This window comes from Engraulis encrasicolus, chromosome 4 (assembly GCF_034702125.1).
Source record: "Engraulis encrasicolus isolate BLACKSEA-1 chromosome 4, IST_EnEncr_1.0, whole genome shotgun sequence".
Taxonomy (NCBI): domain Eukaryota; kingdom Metazoa; phylum Chordata; class Actinopteri; order Clupeiformes; family Engraulidae; genus Engraulis; species Engraulis encrasicolus.
Window position 1 is genome coordinate 47,372,502 of NC_085860.1, and position 19,332 is coordinate 47,391,833.

Sequence of the window (19,332 nt, forward strand, 5' to 3'; positions counted from 1 at the left end):
AGAGAAATTAAGGGAGCGACAAGACAGCAAGGGAAGGAAAGGAGGTAAGTGCAAAGTAAAGTCTAAGAGAGCAGAATGCCCTCAGCATGCTCTCAATCTGTTTTTAGTGGTGGTACGCCTTCGTGAAAAAGGTAACATTTGTGAATGTTCTGGAAATAAAGTACTAAAACTATTACACACTGTACCTTTAAAAAAGTAATGTCAAGCTTCCTAACATCGGGGTGATTATTATGGGTTTATTAAGGACTTTGAGTTTGCCATTTCTTGGGTCTTTGTAGTATCATGTGATGGCGAATAAATCTTCAAGAGCTTCATATTATGGATTTTGGCTGATGCCTCACAGCGTTCACAATTCCCCCCTACCAGTTTAATATGAATACCGGAAACAAACCCTCATTACAATGGGCAAGACTCAAATTCCACTTGCATTATGATCTGTACTGTCCTTTCACAGTAATACAGGTAATACAAATAAAAAAATGTATTTCATAGGCTCCTGCCGTCTTTGTGTGTTAGACCACTACTATGTTTTAAGCTTCGCACCTGTTGTCTTTGCGCAGGAAAACCTCCAGGTTTGGGCCATTCCTCCCCAGAGGGTCGTCTGGGATCATGAAGAGGTCCTCCACAAAGGTGAACTGCAGGAGTCTGTAGGAATGCAAAAAGTCAGTTTTGCACTCGTTTTTAAAAAATATATTTTATACTATTTCTTACATGACAGGATAGTGGAGGAGAGACAGGAAGCGAGTTGGGAGAGAGAGACGGGGAAGGACCGGCAAAGGACCCGATCTGGAATCGAAGCCGGGTCGGCCGCGTAGCAGACGAGTGCCCTACCGTTACCGCTACGGTAGGGCCGTCAGTTTACACTTGTGCCATCCACTCAATTATTCCCTGTGGCCATCCATTCTCACGATATCCTGTATACATCATCTCCAGTGCTTGACACTAACTTTTTCGCTTACTAGCCATTTTGGCTAGTGGTTTTCCTGACTCACTAGCCATTGGGCCTTTTCACCAGCCATAATTTTCTTAACCATCATAGCAGCTTTAATGAATTATAAAATAAGCTGTAGGCCCTAATAATGTAATGTAGGCTAATATAATATAATATAATATAATATAATATAATATAATATAATATAATATAATATAATATAATACAGTATAATATAATATACTATAGGGCCTAATAATTAGAATTGTTAGGCCTATTAACTGGTCCATGCATGCATGCTGTGCAAAGAACAGATTTACTGATCTGAGGAATGGCATAGCCTATAGTAGACCATGCAACACCAAGCACGGTGTTGTGGAAGGGCACAAATGTAAGCTACACGAGAGCAAAATATTTTCGTCTTTAATCTGGAGGGACTTCTTCATGTCATATAGGCTAGGCCTATCTGTGGAGGTCGCCGTCCAAATTGATGAGCAAAGGAGATAGCATTGCCAAGTTCGCCTGTCCTCGGTCATGGATGTGGAATAACACCTCTTCTGGAATATTTGCTTATAAAAGTATCCACTAGAAAGCACACACAGATGCGGTAACTACAGAAGGGGCTACGACTTCCTTTCATTCCGTTTAATAGTGAGTTGTTTAAAATACTCGGGCGCAAGGCGAGACGGGCACCTGCGAAGGGACATGCAATGGGATGCTTTTGTGTCTGGAAGGCTACTACTGCGCGTTTTTTAAGAACGGTTTGACAGTCGGGAACAACAGCACAAGAAACATGGAGGAATATTAAGGTATGAAGACATAGGCCTACAGGCAAATCAGAAAATAATAGAGCTCTTCAGCGTTGACGTCAACTTGTATGCGGCGTTTGGACTTCCGGTTCCATGGCGATTTTTTACATTGCAAAACGCCATAGAGATTCAGGTTTGGCAAAAATATAAGTTGCACGCCAACAACGAACATTAGCGTGTCCCCGCATCCCTTTCTCATTAGTGGAACGGATCGTATCATCATGTTGGTGTATTCACATGTTAAATCATGACGATTATAATTCAATATTGCTAACCCCTTTCTGATCATTAAAACTTCCGAACTACATGCTTTCCTTTGGTTGCCATGGGTACAACCCTCCGCACGTACATGACGTTAGATACAGGCGCCGCTTCTGTAGTCGCCAAAAGTTTCCGGGTTTAGCATATGGACGCAACATCGTATTTATGTCGAAGTTTGACACAAAATGATCAACCATGTCATACCTACAGCCTATTTTTAACACCCTCGACAGTTTGCGGGGGTTCGCTAAGCGCGTGCTTGCACTCGGAGCTTATTTGAAACTGGCCCCTATTCATTCCCAATGGAGGCCGGAAGCCGATACGAACCAGGAAGTCCTTAAATGCTAACATGAAAGACTACAATCTACTACATGCTTCCGCGTTACTGAAGAACTCTATTTAGACCAAACATTATTAATGCCGCATGTGTCCTTGTCTTATCACTGCGCTAATCAGTCTTGAGACTTTCACAAGAGTAAGACAGACTGACGTGTTTTCCTCTGGCTTTGGTCATTTTAATGTCCACTACTACTAAGTATTGTACTAATGACAGATCGCAAAACAAGTCAGTTGAGATGAACGTCGCTACTTTATTTTCATGTGAAGGTTTCCAGTGACATTTCCAAACGCACGCTGATGTCCTGGTAGCTCGCTGTCACTCCTCTTCGCAATACTAGCTCTATCAGATTCCATCCTGGCTTGCGTGAAACACAGGTGACACGTGACACAGGTGCTTCATGGGTATTGTAGGCTCGCGAAATCGCATTGTATTGCATTTGTAGCAAAGACGGTCCGAAGAAAAAAACTACAAAATGCGGTGCCTCATTATTCAGAACAGTAACGGACCCGCCAGAATGGCTAGTGAACCTTCGGTATCTACTAGCCAACGCCGACTTTCACCCGCATTTGGCTACCTGGCGTGTGTTAGTGTTAAGCCCTGATCATCTCACAAAAGTTATTTCACCCCTCACCCTTTGATGCGTTTCTCAACTGTATCGCCACTAACTCATTTAGCAACTCACTTGGTTCCAATGCAATTTCCCATTGGTAACTTACTCAGTTGCTACTAGTGTTGCTGTCGTCAACGAAGACGCGGAGGAAATATCCTCGTCAACAACATTTTTTATCATGTGAAGAAAACCAGACGAGAAGTAAAGAGTATTTTCGTCATGTCAAAAACCAATGCATACCCAACTCAAACGTAAAACGTCACAAATAAAAACTATGCTAAAATGGTTCTCCGTTTTTGTTGACGAGAGGAGAGGCTTTGAAGATGACGAAAAGAAACATTATTGTCATGGTGATGATAAATATTTTGCATGTGACAGCAAGAGCCTTTCGCGTTTCTCAGTCAGCATTCATTGCTTTCAATAATGGTCTCGTCGTCATTGGCTGCGTGGAATTGGCACTTTCGTCAGGTGATGGAAACGACAGGTTTAAAATCATGGCGTTAGCGTTCAGCTTCTGTAGGCAACTAAGACCGAGAAGCGACGACGGCTTGATTATTTTTTTTCAAAAAACAGTAAAACTGCGATGGCCTGCTCTGTAACACTTGGGCGAAAGAGACGGGGAGATGTTTGGGAACACTTCGAATATCAAGAAGCCGAGGACCTAACTGAATGCCGTGTGGTTATGATTGATGGCGAGAAATGTGGCCACACACTCAAAGGCAAAAACACAACTAACTTGAAGAGGCATCTGAAAAAAATTCATACGGACATCCAGGTAAGTGTAGTCAGTTTCGGACACACCTGCGCGATTAAAAGTAGGCCTAGGCTATCTGTGTAGGCCTAATTCCTTGGAAGCGATGGCCGGTCCGTGTAGCCAGGCGCGGTTCTTGCATAGAGGCGTTGCTAGGCAACCGCCTTAGGCCCCGCCTTAGCCCCCCAAATTTAGGGGCCCCATCTGACTGGGAGCGGAACATTTCACATAGTAATTGGGGCCCCTTTGGACAGTAATTCACAAATAAATGGTAATTTTCATAAATAATGAATTTTGTATGTTTAAATTGGAAATAAGAGCAACACAATACATTACAAACAAATACAGATCCCGTGCACACCCCTCTCTTTCGTGTTAAAATGGAATATTCCATCCATGCATGCCATGTGCGCGAGACGAGTTCCAAAACATTCGCTACGTTCCCTCACAACATGCCTGCGCATATCTGCACAGCTCAAATGCGCACAATGCGTAATTAAGACGCATTCGGAACGCACTGTGAGTGCGCATTGCTGCCCATATATGCGCAGCGGGTCCCTCCGCGAACGCGCTGAAGACGGAAGCGACTCAAGCGAGGTGACTGACATTTCTAGGTGGTGAACAGACATGCGAGTTTTGTGCTTTCCTGAATATGGATAACACTGTGCGTAAATGTTTTAAAACTCCAACATCGGTAACTTTGGATAACCCACGACATGACATGTTAGAAGCCTGGACTATCTCCGTGGATCGGACAGCGACAAGGAAACGGTGCCCTACTGTAGCACTAGCAGGTCAATTACTGTGGCTATCCCCACTGATGGATCTGTGAATGGCCGCGGCACTGATAACCCCAAGTTTTGTTGAATGAATACCTCGTGAGATATTTTGTTTCAAAAAGGCGTTACTTTTCCTCTAGATGTGAACTGGAATTGGCTCGAGTAAGTTATTCCATTGAAAAGGACGCAGCCTTTAAGCGCTTGCAGACGGTGCATCGGTTACTGTATCATCAGACAACCTTCTCAATCTCTCTGAAATGATTTCAGAAACATGCTGTCGAAATTTGGAAAGGCTTAAACAAGCATGCAGCTTTCAAGGAACATTATGTAACTTGATGCGATGTGGCGAGATTTAGAACATCGCAGAATTAGCTGACATGTCAGCCATAGCTCCAGTAGATATGCTGGAGTTTTTAATAATGAACTGCGTTACGTGGCGATATTGCTGGCTAGTTCTGGATGCTAACAGGAGGTGATGTGGAAGTTCAGCCTGGAGAAACGCCGACGTGATTGACAAAAGACAGCGCACTCTACTCATAGTAAGTCACATTGATTGTGTGTGTGTGTGTGTGTGTGTGTGTGTGTGTGTGTGTGTGTGTGTGTGTGTGTGTGTGTGTGTGCGCGCGCGCGCTTGTGTGTGTGATGGAACTATTGCTACTACTATGCCTCAGTTGGTTGGTTTGGAATTCACCCGCCGTGGTGTTTTGTTTTGTAGCCAATTCAGTTTGAGATGCTTGCTGCTCGCCGTCCAATACGTCATGTGCACACGCAGACGCAGTTGGTGGTGTGGCGGTGGTGGCATCTGGGCAAAATGATACACTGCAATCTTACTGTCTATTTTTATGTGTGTCTGTGAGGGAGCGACTGCTACCTCTCTGTCAAGGATGTGTGCGTAACGAGCGGAGTGGAGATGATGAGGCACGAAGTCGGAAGTATCAAAAATAATTAGGCCTTTTTATTTACCTTTTCACCAGACATTAGAAAATAAATGTGCACGTGGGCATCAAAACACATGGACAGGACACTTCTGGCAAACAAAATACGACAGTCTTCAAAATTACTTCTGCAGCATCAAAGTCTAACAGCACAACGCTCTGCTTACACCGATATGCAGCAGTTTTACGCGAAGCCACCTCCTACTGGTTAGTGCTTCTCAATCAAAATCGCTCACATCAACGATTTGACTACGGCTTAAATACACCCATTTCCTAGGGCCAGCCAATTATTCACTAATTCAATTACTCACTCAACTCACAATTCCTTCCGACCATCGCCAAACAAAAACAGCCAGTTTAAACACAATACTCAAAACATAACCACATAGAACGCAGATTGCCCAAGTACACATTCATAATCGTCACAAATAATAAACATGACAAAATCCCCACACATTTCCCCTCCCAAAAGTCACTGATGGAATCCTGCCATTGACGGTGCGCGCCTCCGCCCATGGCCATGACAATGTTCGGAGAAAGTGTTTCATTGCGAGCGCAGGTGTGCGAGTGTGCGCGTGTACGAGTGTGTGCGCGTGTATTTTCGCTCGCCAAAGTCCCGACAGTTCAGTAAACACAAATGTTCATAAATACACCGTTCGTGAGTTTTAAAAATAGGCTAACTTAGCCAGTGAGAAGGGAGAGAGAGAGAGAGAGAGAGAGAGAGAGAGAGAGAGAGAGAGAGAGAGAGAGAAGGCTTTGATGCCCATGTGTAATTGATTGATGTGCATGTGAAGATTGCAATGTTGAATATGTCAACATTGAATGCTGTCTAAATGTCTAAAGCAAAACTTGGCCCAAGCACATTATGTTCAAGAGGTCTTCTGACTGTTGTAGAGAGCTTAGTTTTTGAATTGTGTATCTGTGATACAGAAGATGCTGTGAGCTAAGCATCTCTAAGCAAGCCTATTAGGCTATTATTATTATTTTTCAAGGGGGGGGGTACACACTTGGGTGGGCCGGTGGGCCGGTGGGCTGGTGGGCCGATGGGCCCCCTAGCTAACTTCGCCTTAGGCCCCCAAATTGCTAAGTCCGCCACTGCGTGTAGCCTAACGCTTTGCAGTGCTTTGATCCATTTTAATAATTAATTTGGAAAATATTAAAATTGGGTTCAAAACTTCAATTTTCAATTTTCCAGTGAACTCAGAAAACAGAAAATTGACGTTCAGTTTGTGGAGAAGGCCTATGGCGTGCTCTTATCCAAATAGTTTGTTGGCTTGGGTTTGGGTGCTCTTTAGTCCAAGGCATAGTGGCCTACTTCCAGGATCAAAAAATGAGAAGAAATTCTCTGACTAAGGCACTCCAAATTAAAATGTCTTTATTGAAATGACGGGTCCTACATGGACATATTAAAAACAAGGCCCCTTTTAATATTGTTTGCCTTGTTTTTAATATGTCCATGTAGGACCCGTCATTTCAATAAAGACATTTTAATTTGGAGTGCCTTAGTCAGAGAATTTATTCTAATTTTTTGATCCAGAAAATTGACGTTGTTTAATTCATTGTAATTTGTCGGTTGCTTTTGAAAGAGAAAACAACTGAATTTGAAACCAAAGTAAAATGAGTCAATATTTCAATTTTCAATTTCTGCATGGTGGTTGGACTGAATCATTCGCGCGGGGTCCAGGGGATGTAGGAATTGGCTCAAGTAGCGCCAGATGTGTTTTGCCTAAATGAAATGGATGGCAAGTCAGCTTAAAACGTAGGCTTGCTACAGATCCGACAGAATGACTGGCAGCTGTAGTCGTAGCCAACCTGCAAACTTTTCAATAACCCGCTTTCACCTACCCTGACAACACGCCAGAGACCAACTCCGAACCCAACTCCGAACTCAGAGGGTAGCACGTTGGGCACGCATAGCCTACTGTAGATCAGTGGTCGGCAACTCCGTTTGCATATGGGCCAACTCCCCTAAGAATTCAGACAATCATATTAGGCCTATGGAAAAACATCAGTTGCTTCACTTGAGCAGACTGTGGGCTACATTGCCGTTATAGCGCTTCAAGCTTAGTTTCCACTGAACTGAAATGACGCGGTCGAGCAATAACGCACTGCGAATTCATGACGCTTGCTTTGTTACACCCGTAGCCTATAGTACATTTCAAGCCTGTCTTATTTCTGTGAAATGTCAAGATAATGTTACAAATAGGCTAATATAGGTCTTGCAGATGTTTTGGAATAATCCGCAGTGGTGTAGTCTACGTAGAACGCAGGTATACGGAGTATACCCACTTCTAAATTTTAGGGGCTTCAGTATACCCACTTCAAATGGATTGATCAATTGTTTAGAATAGCATAAATATATACAGTATACCCACTTCAAAAAAATGCTTGAATATACAGTATACCCACTTCAAAAAAGTAGACTGCACCACTGATAATCCGGTCACGGATGCTGCAGTGTGGTGCCAACTGCGCAATGAGATCCCATTGGATGGGAAATATCCACGCGTAAAATAAACAATGTGCAACGTTTATGCCTTAATAGCCAATGCAAATTTAGACGGGGCCTTATGAAGAGTAGTCTAGTCGGCGTGGAGTCAATGGGTCTGTGGTGCGCATTAATCAGAGTTTGCACACCATGCATGCCTGCCTAGTTCTACTATGTGGGTAGCCTATTTTTCTCCCCCTGTCCATGAACTCACTTTCGTCCCAACGGTTGTCGGGAAGGAGGTGAAAGTTTGCAGGTTGGCCTATACAGCTGAGCCAGTTGTTCTGTCAGATCTGTAGCCTACGTCTCAGCTGACTTGCCATCCATTTCATTTGTAGACATTACGCAAAACACATCTGGCGCTACTTGAGCCAATACATCCCCCGGTCCCTGCGCGACACAGAAATTGGACATTGAAATATTGCCTAATTTTACTTTGGTTTCAAATTCACATATTTTCTCTTTCAAAGGCCACCGACAAATTACAATGAAACGAGCACACAGCGTCAATTTTCTGTTTTCTGAGTTGTCTGGAAATTTGAAGTTTTGAACTAATTTTCATCTTTTTCATGTGAATTCCGAAAATGGATCAAAGCACTGCAAAGCGTTACACGGACCAGCCATCGCTTCCAAGGAATAAGGGGGTTGTGCCAACGCTGTTCTGCGTCCATTAGGACCTTTAGCATTTCAATTGCACTCAGATTGTGCGACCACTGTTGCCAATATGGATTACTGTATTTTTTCACAGGCATCCGTTCAATATAGCCTAGGCCTGTATGGGTATATTTTAGGACTGTGGCTAATAAGTCTACGACTCCACACACTAGCGCAACTCTGCCGTCTGCTTCTTCTCCAAATCTTCTTCCTCCGCTGCGGCAACGTCTCATTTCTCATTTCTGGTAGCCCAGGTTATAGCTGTGTCTGTCAGACTCGGTACAGTAAGCCTATCTAAATATAGGTTTGACGCGCTGCTTCACTGGAGGGTTGTCCCAGACGGAGAAAAAAAGCACGATGGCATTCATTCATTCATTTCGCTGCAGTAGTAAATCTAAATTAAATCGTGGGAGAATTTCATTTGTGGCGTTAACATTCTGTTCAAGACGCAGGACACAGGTGTAAATGTTTGTTGATCCGTTTAACTAACTGACAATTGACCGATACCTAGGCCTTGCGTACTTGTAGGTTAGACCATGCGTATGACATTAGAGGTGCAGCACTTGCGTGCAGTTGGCTCCCCACATGTTGAAGATATGAATAGATTTATTTTTTATTCATTTGTGCACGATTGTGTAGGCAAAATGAGTGTTCGTGTGAGAAGCTTAGGCCTATTTAAGCTTTTTAACTTTCAATGGGTAAATGACTTGAATGAAATAACAAAGTAACAAACTGTTTCTGCAGAAACATTGTTTACCCACACACCTGCACAAACAATTCGAACCATTTCGAGTAATTTGGTTGCTGATTTGGCGCTGCATTTAGGCCTACAAAAGTACATTTTAAGTAACATAAACGGTTTGTGCAAAAACGTTCATGTTGCCTGCTCAATTGTGCAAAAATGATTCATTTGAATGATAATAGAGTGCTGCGTAATTGTGGTCACCAGATAGCCTGATCTTAAAGGTGCAGTGTGTAAGATTTTCAGTTGTTTCTTTCCAGAATTTATGCTACCCATTCACTAATACCTTTTTCATACCAACATCAAATTAAGTATTCATTATGACTACGACAATTTCACTTTCCTATCCTCTCCATGGTCCGCCCTTTTGAATTTCCTGAAAGACATTTTTAGCTGCAAAGATGACTGTACTTGGGCCATACTAGAAAATATCAGTTTAGTAAACTGTCATGAAAAGATCAAATTCGGCAATAGGCAACCCAGTTTCAATGAGCAACATAGTTGCAGTACCTCTTTTGACCATTTCCTGCACAGTGCACCTTTTTAAGGTTTGTGCAGAAATGCTCATTTTGCCTGTGCTATCATGTAGGCCTACAAACGATGCAGAAACGAATAACAAAAAATGCTTTTATGCATAATATTCAACATATCTGGTGCCAACTTCACAATAGTTTTGCAGGTGTGAGGGTGTGGGGCTATAACAGAAATGTGTAAATGTAGGCCTATGTGAAATAATCCACTTGGCACACACATCCTGGTGTCTTCAGGCTTACATTAAGCGCAAAATGTGTAACTTAAAATATAGTCACATTAATACCGGTTTGATTTGAAATGATATAAGTAGCCTATATTGTGAAACATTATTATGAGCAGTAGACCTTTCTGACTGGACTCCCCCCCCCCCCCCCCCCCCCCCCCCTCCCCCCCCCCCCCCCCCCCCCCCCCCCCCCCTCTCTATTCTAGATTCCAGAACGGACACCACAGAAACCCAAGAGAAAGCCCAGCAGCATTCAAATGTATAACGAAAACGCCCCTGAACAACGTTGTAAAGAGCAGGCAATTGCCCAATGGATTGGCCGTACTGGCCTGCCAGCAAGAATTGTCGAAGATGAAGAATTCATTCAGATGATGGGAAGTATGGACAAAAAATTCAATGTGCCTAAAAGACAAAAAATTCTGAATCTCATTGAAAACATGTATATAGAAGAGAAGGGAAAGATCAAACGAAGCCTTTCCCAAGCGCGCAGGGTTACCACGGGCCTGGACATCTGGACCAAGAAGGGGCTCACTGCCTCTTTCCTGGGTGTCAGTGCATGCTACTTCAATCCTGAAAGCAATAAGGCTGAACACAAACTTCTTAGCTTGAAAGAACTGGCACATCCACATACGGGGGAAGCAATTGGTGCGCTGGTGGAGGAGTCTATGGCGGAATGGGGCATCCAAAGAGACAAGATAATTACAACCATCACTGATAACGGCAGCAACATGGTGGCTTCATTTCGCAGTGAAGCCACCGGAACATCTGACTGTTCCGAGGACGAGCACAGCGAGGACCCCAATGACTATGATGTGGAAGGAGAGGATGAGAGGTCAGTCTGTGTATGAAGTGTATTCATTAGCCTTCACGAAACTATGCAGTTAGTTTTTCAGTCACTTAATATGAATAAAAAGAAATGTCATATCAAGTACAAGCATTTTGAGCTACTGTATTTAATATAATGTCTTGTACTTAAGAAGTTGATGGCGCAAAATAAATGGTCTGTGAACCTACTAATATAATGTTTTGTGTTTTTATGCTTGCAGAAGAGATTATGGGGCCATTCAAAGGACACCCTGCGCTGTACACACCCTCCAGCTTGTAGTAAATATGATTCAGAAGGAGGCACCAATAAGAAGATTGCTGGACAAAGTCAGGCACATGGTTAACAAATTCAGAAAATCCTCTGTTGCCACAGAACGCCTTCTCCACAAATGCAACCTTGTATTAGTGAAAGACTGCCCGACCCGATGGTCAAGCTGCTTCGCCATGCTCAAGCGCTGCCTGGAGGTGAAGGAACACGTCATTCATGTTGCAGAGGCCATGGGGTGGGGCACCCTACAACCCAATGAGTGGCAGAGAATGGGTCTGCTTCATGACCTCCTTCTGCCATTTGCAGAACACACAAAGTCCCTTGAAAGTGACACCCAGTCCCTTTCCCTCATTGTGCCAGCACTACTGGACCTGAAACAGCACCTGTCAGAGTTCTCCATTACACATGGCAGAAGCTACAAGGATGCTGCTACTTTGGCCCAAAAGATGAGGTCAAGTATGGATCAACGACTTGGTGTGTTCCTTGATTCAACAGCTGAAAACTTCTCACCACTTCCAGCAGCAGCTTGCTTTTAGGACCCATTTGTAGCTGAAGGTCTTGTAGAAAGCGAGGAGGGTGAATTTCAGAGTCTCTTGCGAAAAGCAGAGGATTACATCACTTTTCTTGCTCCACCGCTGGGCCAAGAGACTAGTCTTCCGGCCCATCGGCACTGTCTGAGGCTTTGGGAGGGAGGTTTACCAATGTTCCACGCCATCTCTGCTAGTTAGCCTCCGTTACACTCTCCCCCTTAAACCTAACTCCCATCCGGGTCACAGCACCATTATGACGGGTCATCTTGCACCTGGTAACCCACCTTTGGGATCAAACCTGCTACCTCGTCAACTACACCGGTCCGGCAATGGGAGACACAGTACGATACCACTGGGCCAAGAGACCAGTCTTTCAGTCCAACGGCATAGACACTGAATGACTCTTTCGGAGGGAGGTTTTACCAACGTTCCACACCAACTCTGCTAGTTGGCCTCCGTTACACATGCATGCATACATGCATACACATAGGCCCCTACATGTTTTTTTTTGAGAATCTGACTACTCTTTTGCTAACTGTTGTGCTAGTATATGAGGGATAGGGTAGAATTTAGAGGATATGACCCTATGCTGTTCCATTTATTTTTGAACAGGATTTACAGCTGATGTGTTTTTTGTTTTTTTTTTGGGGGGGGGGGGGGGGCAGCAGTCTTTCAAGTGTCACTGTGGGGAGTGGAAACCCCTTTTGTTTTGTTTTTTGTTTTGTTTTTTGTTTTGTAGTTGGATTTAGAAACTAAAATCGCACAATTTTTTTCAATTCAGAATATGATCTTTATTTCACCTTGATAAAGCATTTTGTTTATTTTCCTTTTTGAGTTGATGCTTGTGGTGTATTAACATGTTTTGATGGAATAAAGACAATTCATTCAAACTGTAGCACTTTCTATTTTTGCATTAGGTGTTCAGTATTAACGAGTGTACTGTATGAGGTATCTTTAAATAGGTTGGTTTTGTGTCTTACATTGTGCACTTTTACCTCATGTCTGGGTTAAAGAGAATCACATCACAGAGAAGACCAACGTGTGAATTGTGTTGACTAAAATGTCTTCTTATTTTTGTTTGCTGACTAAAACTACATTGTGTTGACTAAAAGTAGACTTAAATGTCTTCATGTTTTTGTTTGCTGACTAAAATTACATTATGTTGACTAAAAGTAGACTTAAATGTCGTCTTATTTTTGTTTGCTGACTAAAACTACATTGTGTTGACTAAAAGTAGACTTAAATGTCTTCATATTTTTGTTTGCTGACTAAAATTACTCTAAGACTAGACTGAAATGGGTCATGGATGACACTGACATGAATGTGACTAAATGCATGGACTTAAAAGTAGACTAAAACTTGACTAAAATTAAGGAATTTGGTGATTTGACTAAAACTGTCAAGGACTAAAATGACAACTTGATGCAAAGACTTGACTAGACTAGGACTAAAACTAAAATATGCCGCCAAAAGCAACACTAGTTGCTACGTGGTAAGCGATGAGGCTTTCAAGAAAGGAGGTCGAGACCAGCTGAGCCTGTTTACATTCCACTGACGTTCGCTCACCTTTCCTGACTGCAGTGACATTCATGAATCTGTCCTGACTGTCCAATGAGATCCTGTCTTGACTAGTCCCACGAAATTCACCCTGACTGTCCAATAAGATTCACCCACCTGTCCTGAATGATCCTCCGCCACGCCTCTGACGTGCTGACAAAGTCGCGCAGGTTGTCGTTGGTGACGATGACGCCGTCGGTCTTCTCTGCCAGGTGCAGCAGGAACCTGTGCAGGGAAGGCAGAGAGTGTGTGATGGAGTATGAGTGTGTGATGGGTCTTACAGGGAGAAACGGGACACATTTGAAGACAAGGGGCAGGGGGGTGTGATGGGCGTGTTTCAGGGAGGACCAGGAGACAAGGGATATGGGGATTAGATGGGAGTCACGGGGAGGACCGGAGACACAGGATTTGGGGACATGAAAGGTGTTACAGTGGGGAGCAGAGTTACAGGAAGGAGTAGAGACGAAGGATATGAAGGTATATTAGAAGTTATGGGGAGGACGTGAGAAACGATATGGGGATATGAAGGGTGTTACAGGGAAGAGCAGAGATATGAAGACAGGGAGGACCAGAGGCATGGGATATGGGGGGTATGAAAGATGTAACGGGGAGGATCAGACAAGGGATATATGGGAGTATGAAAGGTGTTACGGGGAGGACCAGAGAAAAAAATTGGAGATGTAAGGGTATTATAGAGAGGACCGGAGGTAGAGGTACAGGGTTTGGGGATATGATAATGGAGTGTGAGTAATGAGAGAGACCAGAGGGGAAGGGATATGGACATATGAAGGGAGTGTTGTGGGCAGGAGGAGGAGAGTAGGGGATAAGGTGTTATGAAGGGAGTGTTGCGGGCAGGAGGAGGAGAGTGGGGGATAAGGTGTTATGAAGGGGGTGTTGTGGGCAGGAGGAGGAGAGTAGGGGATAAGGTGTTATGAAGGGAGTGTTGTGGGCAGGAGGAGGAGAGTAGGGGATAAGGTGTTATGAAGGGAGTGTTGCGGGCAGGAGGAGGAGAGTGGGGGATAAGGTGTTATGAAGGGGGTGTTACAGTGGGGACCGGATGAGCAAGAAAACAAGAGGGAATGATGCGTCTTAGAGCGAACAGCCAATCAGAATGAGAATAATATGAATGTGAATACCATGTGTCTTAGAGGTAAAAACCAATAAGGATGTAAATATAGTGTGAAGTCTAAGAGGTAACACAGGATCAGCGCGGCATTGCACACAGCAAGAGAATAAGAATGTGTGGCGGGTCTTACAGATAAGACGCTGGATGTTGTCTGCAAGATGGAGGATACTGGTTGTCAAATCTGTATATCTTTTTTTTGTCTTTTTGCACCTTTTTTTATTTGAGAGGACAGTCGAGAGAGGGGAGAGAGATGTGGGGAAGGATCGGCATAGGACCCGAGCCGGAATCAAACACAGGTCGCAGGCTTAGCAGCCCAGTGCCCTACTGTTAGAGCGACAGTAGGACCCAAAATCTGTATATCTAACAATGTTGAATACATACAAGGACTCAACAAGCTGGAGCGCTGCATATAGGATGTTGGCATGTGGTCACGAGGCCGTGAGCCAGGCCTGATGCTATCTGATGCCTGACATTTCCATTGTGATGCACTGACATGATGGGGGTGAAGGTCATTTGCTGAGGTGTTATCAGCTGAAGTAGAGCTCCAGTGTGTCTGGTATTCTAATATGAGGTTGCGCTAGAATGTTTGTTGTGACATTCCAATAATAATGAAGAGCTCCAGTGTCTGGTGTGGTATTCATTACATTCCACTTAACTGATGCTTTAATCCAAAGCGACTTACATTTCTTTACAGCATATTGGTTACAGTTCCTGGACTGCAAACGCCACACGTTGAACAAGGCCTCTGCCCGAAACGTTCATGGGTGAATAAACAAAGAAAAAATCTGAAGAGTTCCGTCCTTCACTTCATTCATACAGTCCCTGGAACAATGTCGGGCCAGGTGCCTTGCTCAAGGGCACCTCAGCCACGGAGTGAAGTAGAGGGGTGGGATTCGAACCTGCCGTCTTATGATCTACAGTCCAACTCCCTAACCACTACACCACAGCTGCCCCAGTGGCATAAAGCTCCAGTGTTTATTTTGAGGTGCTGTACCAGTTGACGGTGCAGCTGAGTTGCTGTGTGCTTATGCTCTGGTGTGTGTGTGTGTGTGTGTGTGTGTGTGTGTGTGTGTGTGTGTGTGTGTGTGTGTGTGTGTGTGTGTGTGTGTGTGTGTGTGTGTGTGTGTGTGTGTGTTCGTGTTCGTACCGGTCGTCGTGAGAGGCGATGCGTTGGCCACACACCTCTCGTGACGGTGTGAAGGACAGCAGACGTAGATCCTCCAGCTGACCCAGGAAGTGTTGTTCTGACACACACACACACACACACACACACACAATATTAAGGAGTTCTGACTTCTGAGGTTTCTTTAAAATGTAAAAGAATAACCCCTAACTGCACTCAAAGTTCTTATCTTCTTGGTGTTCTATGATGTTGTGGTCTCACCACTGACTTGGACACCTAACATTCTATTTCAAAGTGGAGCAACCACCCCGGGCAGGGGACAATCAGCAATTTTGTGGCGGAACAAGGAAGTGGAGTACCATTTCATATTCATCTCTATGGGAGACTTGAAAGTAAACAATGCATCCCCCTTTAGAATACTTGCCGAGTTTACCCCGTTTCATTCAAACGGTATGTGATGGAGTGACCATCACTAGGGTTGTGGGTGTGTTCTGACTGTCACGCCAACGAGCCTGGCTCTTTGGTGTAGCGGTCAGAGCCCCAGTTTACTACCCCAGAAGGTCCGGGTTTGAGTTCCATCTCGGCAACTATACTCCCCTTCGCTACATGGTAGTTTCCCTTCCTTTTCAAACAATCCAAATATTTTTTTCGTGCTGAGCCTTTATTTTTGAGAGCTATTAAATTGTAGTTGACTTGATTGACAAGTTAGAATTCTTTTATAACTCTTCTGACTGCCCTATCAGCGCGCTTGTTCTCTGCGCTTCTAAGCAACATTTTTAGCACCATTTCTGCTAATCCGGGATGGAAGTAATTTCACAAATGCTTCAAAACTGTTGAATGGAGTACTATAGAATTTTCGGGTCCAAGTTTGTATATCAATAGGTCTGTCCTACAGAGCTTGAAAGTCCCGTCCCATAGTTCCGCATTTCACGGGACCTAAGCTGACCATCTAACAACATGGTAGCGAGTAAATATCTTCCGATCTCAGTCATTATATGCGCTGGGCTACAAATATGCTGTTTAAGAGGCTAGGTAAAGATTATTCATGCAGAAGTATCAATGTTTTGTTCCGAGGCCGTCTGCATGAAAAATGTGAAGAAAACACAGCTTTCTAAAAAGTTTAGGGGTTCGTACGAAAAATTAAACTAAAATATCAGAAACAACATATGTGGAGCTCGTGGCACAACTCGAAGGGGATCGAAATATCATTTTAATACCGCCATTGGATTACATGCTACGATTTTCGGCTAAAAACGCTGTTGAGGTCCCATGAAATCGGAGGAAGTGACGTCACTTTCAAGCTCTATGATGAAAATGCTTATCTATCATGTTGAGGAACGCTATGAAATTTAAGTGGATTATTTGACCTATACTGGAGTTCCCCATGATGTTAATATTGATGTGGGTTATCTTACCTATAATGTTGGCATCCCTCTTCTGCCGCCACTGGGGTACAAAGACGGTGATGTCGCGATGGCCCCGCCTCCAGAAGTGCTCCACGGCGATGGCAATGCCACGACACGAGAAGAGGCGGTGGTTACCATGGCTGCAGGGAGAGGAGAAGTGGTGGTTAGTTACCACGACTACTAAAGTAGAAGAGGTGGTGGCTACCATGACGACTTACCCAGGCTACATGGTTAAGTGTTAGAGATGTCAGAGAGCAGTGGCTTTTCTCACAGACGCACTCTGTGTTTTGAAGATGCCTGTTGCCTGTTCAGTTGAAATTACAAGTTTCTTTTGTTTCTTGGCTGTAGGCTATCCTACTATGAGTTTCTAATCTTTCGGTTTCAGTTCAATTTTAAAATGGCTAAATGTTTTTGAGTAATAATTTGTTTCATATTACATTGAATAATGCTGTAGCTATATTAGCAACATTTCTAGTCTAAAAGGTAGATTGGCAATACATTCCCCATTTGATCGACAAAAAATGTAGGTACAGGTTACATATGGAAGTTGATTTTGATTGGTCTACTTCAATTTAGAAAACTTAGATTATTAGCTTACTAATAGTTCAGTTAAAAAAAAAAAACTAGGGAAGATTCAATTCTTTCTGTGATTGGTGATCAGCAGATTGTAATCGGGCCAAAAAAGCTGATCGGAGCATCTCTATCATGTGTCATTGGGTACATTGATTATATTATCCATATTATCCCGTCCTCCCTTGTGCTTCTGGCCTCATGAGGGTGCTGAATGACGATAGACATTTAATTCAATTTCAGCGTCAGCGAAGCGCGAGCGCAAGTCAAGGATGGAAGTTTGGATAATGGAATGTACGAATTAAAGAAAAAGCAGGACAGCACTCCAAGTTTATTGCCCGGGTTTGCCCGACACTGAAGAAGGTTGACCCCTGACGGGCAAAACTTGGGGTGCTGTCCTGCTTTTTCTTTAATTTATATATTCTCGAGGAATGAGCACCCAGTTGTTTACTTTGTTTGAGTTGAGCACGTTACAGCCCTTAGATAATGGAATGTAGCCCAGTGTTTAAAAAGTGGGAGCATGCCACCAGGACTACCATGGAACTTTGTCACCTCCATCATTCATGTAATCCCCTCCACCTAACTATGCATTGCATATGCACACACACACACACACACACACACACACACACACACACACACACACACACACACACACACACACACACACACACACACACACACACACACACACACACACACACACACACACACACACACACATACGGATACTCATACCCATCCACCCCTGTTTCTATCAAAAAGTCAAAACACACTCACACACACACACGGGCAGGCCCCTGTCTGCTGACCTATGACTTCCTTCAGGCACCTGGACTGCTGCACCGCACAGCTCACACACAGACACACGCACAAGTGCAGAAAACCCCCTCTCCACATGCGTGGTCCTAGCTCATCAACAGGAAACCAACACATCTGAGTCCACAAACAAACACTCCGTTGCCAAGACAAGTACACCAAAACACACACGCACACACAGGTCAAGAGATGACAGGTAGGATAAGTTTAGAGCTCAGGGGCAGAGGATGAAGCATCCACGCACACACACCCACCCACACACAGGTCAAGATGGCAGATAATGCAGCACTCAGAGGAGAGACGATGAAGCGCACACACGCGCGCACACACGCGCACGCACACGCGCACACACACACACGACAACTACAAACTCTTCTCATTGGGCATGACTGCACAACGGCAGCGTTTTTGTTATCGAATGACAAGATATGAACAACACACCGTACATACCTCTAGGCTTTAACATAGTATCAGTGGTGTTTTAAAGGTTAGCTCAGCATGTTAGAGAGGCTTAAATGATAAACCATTTTGAGATGCAGGATTCTTGATCTTGTTTTTCCCCATTATTTAAAAAGCAGGCCTTGCCTTCATGGCCCTGAGTTGTCTACACAAGTAGAGCGGTGTTACTGGTGCAGTGGTTCCCAAACTGGGGCCGTCGGGACCCCTAAGGGGGATCACGGAGGTACTGAAGGGGGCGTGGGTCGCGGACAGAAGGGACATTTAATAATAATACATTTAATTAAAAACAGGGGAAACACAGGTAAATAATCAGGTTAATTCCATAAATTAGTGAGTAACAATACTCACTAAAATGGCTGCTTAATTTATTTACTTTTTAAAAAATCCTTATGGCAATATTAGCAAATCGTGTTGGCTGTTTGAAATACGGGGCGATGGGGGCCTCACGAACATTGATCCAAAAGGAGGTCCTGGCAAAAAAAGTTTGGGAAACACTGCAGTAGTTGGGGATGCAAATTATCGATTAATTCATGAATCATTAGTTGATAGCCTTATCGATCGACTTACGATAAATTGATAAGCGGCGTTTTCT

General features: G+C 43.9%; 1 protein-coding gene across 1 annotated transcript in view; it reads right to left on the reverse strand.

Moving 5' to 3' along the window:
* Nucleotides 1–19,332, reverse strand: part of n4bp1 (nedd4 binding protein 1) — a 33,416-nt gene that overhangs the window by 1,447 nt on the left and 12,637 nt on the right. The window contains exons 3-6 of the mRNA XM_063197544.1: nucleotides 16,902–17,032; nucleotides 15,511–15,607; nucleotides 13,355–13,462; nucleotides 544–645 (exon numbers count right to left, since the gene is read on the reverse strand). Coding sequence (XP_063053614.1) covers nucleotides 544–645; nucleotides 13,355–13,462; nucleotides 15,511–15,607; nucleotides 16,902–17,032 — 438 coding nt within the window. The remainder of the gene's footprint in view (nucleotides 1–543; nucleotides 646–13,354; nucleotides 13,463–15,510; nucleotides 15,608–16,901; nucleotides 17,033–19,332) is intronic.